This window comes from Neomonachus schauinslandi, chromosome 11, assembly GCF_002201575.2.
Source record: "Neomonachus schauinslandi chromosome 11, ASM220157v2, whole genome shotgun sequence".
Taxonomy (NCBI): domain Eukaryota; kingdom Metazoa; phylum Chordata; class Mammalia; order Carnivora; family Phocidae; genus Neomonachus; species Neomonachus schauinslandi.
Window position 1 is genome coordinate 57,125,169 of NC_058413.1, and position 8,388 is coordinate 57,133,556.

Genomic DNA, 8,388 nt, shown 5'->3' on the forward strand with positions numbered 1-8,388 from the left:
GAACAACGGGGGGCAGGGGAGGCCGCCCGCACGTTCTAAACACTTACCTTGCACTAGTAGGAATCCTTCTGTTGCCTGCCTGTTAAGACAGTTAAAAAGGCTAGCTAACATTCTTACCTGACTTTCAAACAAATGAACAAATCTGGCTAGAATGGTGGCTTGGTACGTGAATATGGTCCTTACGTAACCCTGCTCTACTGTCTGTAAGTGTAAGCCCTTCCCTCCCTTCCAGTGGAACATTGTCTCAAAATAAAAATCACAACTTGCTTGGAACCACATGCTATTGGTGCATCCTATTTTTAGGCTGCTTTCATTATTTTATTTTTTATACAGATACATACACATTGCTAGAATCAAAGCAAAAATATTAATGGGCAGGTACTACACAACTAAAGTGAAACAAAACAAAACAAACAAAAGAACCAACAAATGAAAAACAACAGCTATAAACTTTCAAGGCCAAAAGATAAGATTTAAGGGCAACACCCGTTGAGGAAGGAAAAGAAGGAGTATAAAGTTTCTAGAGAGGTATTTATAATGCAAGTCTAATGCCAGCTTTTTAATCATAAAAAAGAGAAGTGCTTTACTATACACTGACTAGCACATATAATGCTTAATTTGGAAAGAAAAATTAACAAAGTTCCTTGGGCCAGCAGCAGATATGGTGTGTCCGTTGCCGGCAACAGACACAACACCGGAACAGAAAAACCCAAATCCCAGGGCAAAAGTATTCACAGAAGTAATGGCTGAAGGTTTCAGAATTTGACAGGCAAGGTTTAATCACAAGTGCTACACTTTATACAATGTTATTTATGGCTCTGCCTGAAATTTTACAGCTGTAACAGTAACTAAATAAGACAAAGTTCATATTTTAGTGTCAATTACATGTTAGATATTTAGTTATAAACCCCTTTTTCTTGAAACAAAGGGCTCATCTTTCACTGAAGTGTTGAGATGTTTGAAATGGATGTCATGCCCATTAAGCATACTGGCGGTTCTCAATCAACTCTAGGTTGGTCGTGTGACTATTAATGAATTTTAATAGAAGTCTAATGGCCAAAGGCCAAAACTACATTCAAACCCTGCTAATATATCCAGGCAGATAGGAAATTCCAACGCACACACATACACACACACGTATACACACACATACATGCTAAAACTCAAACTAAAAACCTCCCAAAGGAACTGCTTTGTTTGTAGACTTCAATTTGAAGTAGATACTAAGGGCAAGAATAGACCAGTTAAAATTCACCTGAAAATCCTTTCCCCGTCATCAAATGTGCTAAAATACTGCTGTCAGCTTAGCATCTCTTCATGTATGTTATGTATAGATGTATTTCTTTCAAAATGGGATATTTCAGATATTTAAATATTAAGTGGCCAGAAGACAAGAGTTACACTATCTGCAAAGTTTACAGTCCACCTGGGCCTAAAGAAAGACCACACTTATTTCACTAATAACTCTCATTGATAGGATATTAGAGGCCACCTCATCACCACTGCATAAAGCTGCTTAGAAAAATTTGCTGCTAGCACAATCTGGTTGTCAAAGCTTCATTATACATTTTACTGTACAAATGTTCTTCAGATGATTTTTTTTTTAAATAAGAAACTCCGCTATAACAGAAACTCAGGTTAGAGTTTTTAATGATGGTGCTTTCTCCATCTCTTCTTTATTAAGTGTGGTTATCTCCAATAGTAAACAAGTTGATATTATGAATGCTGTTACTGAATGACTTATGTATGATGTTATCTACAGTTCTCAAACTGCAACAATACAGACTGGAACTTTTAAACAGTCTGTTCATCATCATCTATGCCATGAATGTTTAAATATAATATATATTTAATATGAAAAAGCTAAAGCACAAGTGCTTTCTCCCACCCCTAATTCTGTTTTGGGCCCTCACAGATTCGGAATGCATTCTTATCCACCCTTTTGCACAAAGTCAGGAGAGCTCAGGAAATATAAAGTCAAAAATATACAAATCTTTGTTGTTATTATAATAAGATTTTTTTCCATGAATGAAATTGCCAAGGACCATGAACTTGGAAAAAGAAAATCAAAAGGAATTTACAGCAATTATTTATCTTCAAAGTTCAAAACTGGTCACTTCACAGAAAGACTTCAGGGTTTGTTGAAATTTTTCTTCTAAAAAGTCATTCTGTAGTGGAGTTTTCTAGGAAAAATAAAACAGCTTTTAATAACTGGCCCGCTGGTGTGAGAGCTACCGTGGAATAAATTAGCACAAAAATGGAAAAAAAGTCTTATAACTGTTCACTGTTACAGACATAATCAACAAGGTCAGTCACTCTTAAAAGCTCATCTTCCTCCTCTTCTGGTGCCCCTGCCTCCTGCCCACCATTTGTCCCATTGGGGGCCAGGCTCGCACTGGCTGTGCTGTTGTCCTTGGGGGTCTGAGGCTTCTCAGCTGGCTTGCCAATCAAGTTCTCAATGGCTTTGCCAGGACTCTGTCCATTGGTGGAAGGCAAGTCCACTAAGCTATAGTCCAAAGGGCTCCCCACCTTGCCTACATTTTCAAAGTCCTCTTCCTCATCGCTGTCTATCCGATAGGGCTTCTTGGTGCTCTCCTGTTCTGAGGGCAGGACCCTGGGCTGGCTGTCATGGGCAGGCTGATCTGCATCTCCATGAGCATTGTCACAACTCTCCTCCTCGTCTGTCTCGATCCGGTGTAGCCGTTTTCGAGATGGTCTGCCTTCTTCTTCCTCATCTGCTTCTGAATACTCATCTGTGCTTCGACCCCGCTTTCGAACTGACCGCTTTGATTCTTTAGCTAGCTCATCATCTTCAGAGTTCTTGGACATATAGCTCTCTAGAATAAACAGCACATTTCAGCCATCGATACAGTTAACCATAACAGATTGAAGTAATTTTCCTTTTCCTCCCCATATTCACCCCATATCCTGCTTTCGGACTTGCCCGTGCATCCTATTTCCCTCCAATAATTGGCCTGATTGCTCTCTCCTCTCAGGCCTGTAACAATCCACAGAAAGATCTATAGTGTGTTTTTTAACTCAGATTTTAGGAAAGAGCAAAATCACATTTCTTAGAAAACAAATAGGATGATCCTTAAATTAAATGAAGATAGGGTAGTCACAAACTGAGAAACTCCTATCCACTGTCTCTCCAATTATGGAATCATGTATACATACTGATAAGGAAAGATTAAACTGAGTACCCAACTCTGGGCATCTGAAACAGTGTGCTAACTCTTAACCCATGTTATTAAATGTCCTTCCTTGGTAGTCTTTAAATGTCTTCTTTTTGTCTGTATTTACATCTAGGTTGTCTCTCCTAATCTCATGGCTTTGCATCTATATGCTGATGACTCACATTTGTTTTAGGCCACCCCTAAATTCCAGACTCATGTTATCAACAACCCGCCTACTCAACATCTATGCTGGGATTTCTAAACAGGCATTTCAAACCTAACATGTCCAGAACCGAGGTCCTACGCTTCTGCCTCAAACATGCACTGCTCTGGTCTTGCCCATCTGAGTTACTAGCAACTCTATTGTTCTAATTCCTTAGTCATATTTTGATTGTTTTCTTTCTCCCATCTAACCAAACAGTAAATCCTTTGAGTCTACCTTCAAAATAGAGCCATAATCTGACTGCTTTTCACCCCTTTACTACCACTGCCCTAGTCTCACCAACCATCATTTCTCACCTGGCCTCTTTCAGTGGGTTCCCAATGGGTCTCCTAGACTCTGCCCTTGTCCCCTTAAATTTATTCATAACACAGCTACCATAGCAAATTAAAATATAGGTCCGATCATATCACTGCTCTGCTCAAACTCCAATTATTTCTCTTCTCACAAGGAATAAAATCCAAAGTTTATAACTCTACAACAGCCTACCACGCTATCCCATATGGTAGCCACTAATCACATGTGGCTATTTTTAAATTTATATGAATTAAAATTAAATAAAATTTAAAATTCGGCTCCTCAGTCATACCAGTCACATTACAGGTGCTCAACAGCCCCATGAGAGGCCACTGGCTCTCACGGCACAGATACAGCCTGTTTCCATCACCACAGAAAGTTCAACCAGATGGCACGGTTCATCAGGGGTTGGCAATTTGTTTGTTTTGTTTTTTTGTAGAAGGGCAGGCCCTACAGTCTCTAATACAACTAACTCAGCTTTGCACAAAAGAAGCCACAGGCAGTATGTGAGAAACACGGGCGTGGCTGGTCCAACAGAACTTGATTACAGACAGGTGGGCTGTAGTTGCGGCCTACTGCTCTTTGTGATGGGACCCCTGTTGATCTCTGCATTGTCTCATGCAATTCTTCCCTTCGCTCATGCTCCTTCAACCACCCTGGCCTCCTCTCTGTTCCTGAACACACCAGGCACAAACCTGACTCCAGGCCTTCATGTTAGTTGCTCCATCTGCCTGTATCACTCGGCCTTAAGACAAATGCATGACACACACCCAACATTATGTCAGGTCTTTACTCCAATGTGGTCTTCTTGGTGAGGCGTTCCTGTGGTGCCCTATCTGCAATCCCAGCCACTATCCCTACCCAACTCCTCTTTCTCCTTTATTCTTCTCCACAGCATTTATCCCCACCTAATACCACATAGGTTCTACTTACTTATCTTGTTTATTATCTCTCCCTCTAATTAAAATAAGAGTTTACACGGGAGTTATATGTTTTTGGCTGTTTTGTTTACTCTTTTAGTCGCAGTGCCAAAATAGTGACTAGTGCATTAAGAATTTGTTTTTAGTAGCTGAATTACTGGATTTGTTTGTCTTTAATGACACATGAAGGTAAATACACAATCAGATGTTCATCCCCTTTCTTTAGCCTCCCATGTTCAAACATTTTTTTCCCTTTATTTCCTGGCTTGGGCTCAAACTTAACTGATAAGCATCTTAGAAATCTTCAAAACAGATCATAAATAATGGAGGATTATATAAGTCAAAAAAAAAAGGGCAGAGGTGAGGGTTAGAATCATTTAAAAGAACTAGAATAACCACAAGACTGAATGGATATCACAAATTCGTATTTTAGAGCTTTTCCTACACTCCTGGTATGGAGCACAGCTAAAACTATTAAGAAATAAAAGTTACCAACTGAAGCTCACTGTCAAGGTGGAAAGAGACAGCAGGGCCCTGTATTTCAAACTGTTTAGTTATCCAGGGCAGAAGTTATCTCAAAATGAGGGCCGTGAATAATAAGGGAGCAGAAGAATTCTTGCTCAGATCTTAATTTTCTGAGACTTGTCTATTTCAATGAAGAGTTTAATTATTACAATGGAGACATTAAAAATTAGTATCTTATCAAGTATCATTTATTTAAACTATAAAAAGGGATCAGGCAAAAAATAATGGATTTTGTCTCGAAGATATCACTACTTATACTGAATTTCTATGAAATGGTACAGAACCACAATCCTGAGTTTACTTTATAGCTTCTATTTCTGCCTTGTCCAAACTTCTGTAAACTGGAGAGCTACTCCTTACCTTCACTCTCTGAGCTAGAAAGCCTGCGCTTGTGAACTCGTCTGATTTCTTTCCCACGTCGTAAACTCTTCTGGGAACCATCACTTTCGGAATCTTCTTTGTAGTTAATTTGTCTTTTCTGGTTCCTCCTTGACCGCCTCCGCCGAGTTTCTACAAAATCATCACTAAAATCATCGCTAAAATCACTTTCTGTTCAAGGAAAAAGAAATACAAAATTTAAGTCTATTAAAGAGAAATGGAATTAGCTTAGGTTATAAAAATGTAAAGCTCTTAATAAGTAGGGTTCAGTAATAACAATTTTTAAATTAATAATAATGGCTATAAATCTCTCTCTCTTTTTTAAAGATTTTATTTATTTATTTGACAGAGAGAGGCAGAGCGAGAGAGAGAACACAAGCAGGGGGAGTGGGAGAGGGAGAAGCAGGCTTCCCACCGAGCAGGGAGCCCGATGTGGGGCTCGACCCCAGGACCCCGAGATCATGACCTGAGCCGAAGGCAGATGCTTAATGACTGAGCACCCAGGCGCCCCTCTCTCTCTTTTTTAAGTAGGCTCCACACCCAACATGGGGCTCAAATTCACAAGCCCAAGACCAAGAGTCGCATGCTCTACTGACTGAGCCAGCCAGGCGCCACTATAAGTCTCTCATTTTCCTCTTAATAGTACAAGTAAATGCGTAGGAGTCTTTAACGCCAAAGTTCCTAATGTTTCCTATTAGCAGCCAATGTCTGAAAGTAAAAGATGTTTTAGGGGCACCTGGGTGGCTCAGTCGTTAAGCGTCTGCCTTCGGCTCAGGTCATGATCCCGGGGTCCTGGGATCGAGCCCCGCATCGGGCTCCCTGCTCAGCGGGAAGCCTGCTTCTCCCTCTCCCACTCCCCCTGCTTGTGTTCCTGCTCTCGCTTTGTCTCTCTGTCAAATAAATAAATAAAATCTTAAAAAAAAAAGACAGTAAAAGATGTTTTATACAATCTTTATCTCATTCAACCTAGAGCTACCCAGCCAGCTACATGGGCTGCTCTTCTTGGTTACTATTTGGTTACTATTCTGCCTCAAAATAATCTGCTGCTCCTATGTGTACAGATGTGTGGTACAGTTATAACTTCACAATGTACTGCACAGATTAAAATCTCTAATCCCAGAAAACTGATAAACCTGTTTCAAAGAAGTATAGAATTGGAGTTACATTTTTGGCTTTTTTCCATATGGAAATAAAATCTGCTAACTACAGCATACGGGGCCCACTTCAATTCTCCAAGTGTTGTCAAACAGCACCATCCATACCATCTCTGATTAGTAAACAAGAGACTATGACATTGGGTTAGAGCAGTTTTTCAGGAGTGCTAACAAATTCCACCAAATTATCACATCCAGCCTTATTGTCTAATGAATTTCAAACACTTCAAAATGGCTCACCAACAGTCTGAAGGAGTCCCTACTGGCCAAATCTGGGAAAAACTGAGCCTACACAGCAATAACATATTATATCCACAGACTAAAATAAGAATCCACAAGTACATACTAATATAAAGAAATAAATATATGGGGGAGAAGGGAAAGCGCTTTCTTAAGGAACACCAAATAATAAATATAAAAGGAATTATGGGGCCAGGAAATCATCAATGAATGCTAAAACTATGGGTGAAACATCTGAAAAGAAATGGTATATATATAGTCTCAAAATGCCCTCCTACAAATTACTGTTAATTACAAAGGGAAAAATAGTGGAGACCCGGAGAACATATATTAGCTCTGTGATATTCTTGCTGAAAAATGTATAAACTGAATCTAATCGCAGGAAGCAAAAAAAACCCTGATTGAGGGATATTTTACAAATTAACTAGTATATATTCTTCAAAAATGTCAGGATCAATAAAGACAGTTTGAGGAATATTGTAGATTAAAGGAGTTTAGAGACATGAATAAATGCAATGTGTACTCCTGGATTAGATCCTGGACTAGGAAAAAAACTGATATAAAGGACAATTTTGGGACACCTGATGAAATATGAATATATACTGTTAATTAGATAAATGTAGTATACCAATGTTTTATTTATCTATTTAAAGAAAGATTTTATTTATTTATTTGAGAGACAACGAGCACGAGCAGGGGGAGAGGGGGAAGCAGACTCCCCTGCCGAGCAGGAAGCCCGATACGGGACTTGATCCCAGGACCCTGGGATCATGACCTGAGCCAAAGGCAGATGCTTAACCGATTGAGCCACCCAGACACCCCTCAATGTTTTAAAATCTGATTTTGATAATTCTACTATGGTTATATGATATATGAAACAAAAAACCCATAAGCCCAGCCAGGTAGAGGATGTAATACTCCTTCCTGGCTGTGACATTTCCTCAGTGAGAGGACAGCTACCTGTAGCGAATTCTACAAAGTACTCTTAGCTGTTTTTTTAGATGCTGTGCCTGTCACTATTTATTCAGTTAATAGAAATAAGCATAAAATATAAGAACATCACTATTGCTAATTTACAAAAATGAATGAATCACTCACTGATAGTGATCTAAGTGTTAAAAATAATTGGTGAACCTTCTCTTTCCAACTGCTAGATATCTGAGAAAAATGTTCTCAGCTTACTGAGAATGATTCCAAAGAAACATTATGAAGATAAAGTCTAGGCATGGAAACTTGGCACCAAAAGGATTCATCACAGGGTTGCCTGGGTGGCTCAGTTGGTTAGGCGTCTGCCTTCGGCTCAGGTCATGATCTCGGGGTCCTGGAATCGAGCCCCGCATTGGGCTCTCTGCTCAGTGGGGAGCCCGCTTCCCCCTCTCTCTCTGCCTGCCTCTCTGCCTACTTGTGATCTCTGTCAAAGGAAGGAAGGATGGAAGGAAGGAAGGAAGGAAGGAAGGAAGGAAGGAAGGAAGGAAGGA

At 39.8% G+C, this 8,388-nt stretch overlaps 1 protein-coding gene across 1 annotated transcript in view; it reads right to left on the reverse strand.

The window, feature by feature from the left end:
- Positions 1-8,388, reverse strand: part of RSF1 (remodeling and spacing factor 1) — a 165,430-nt gene continuing 157,042 nt past the window's right edge. The window contains exons 15-16 of the mRNA XM_021704606.1: positions 5,499-5,687; positions 1-2,837 (exon numbers count right to left, since the gene is read on the reverse strand). Coding sequence (XP_021560281.1) covers positions 2,272-2,837; positions 5,499-5,687 — 755 coding nt within the window. The 3' untranslated portion in view covers positions 1-2,271. The remainder of the gene's footprint in view (positions 2,838-5,498; positions 5,688-8,388) is intronic.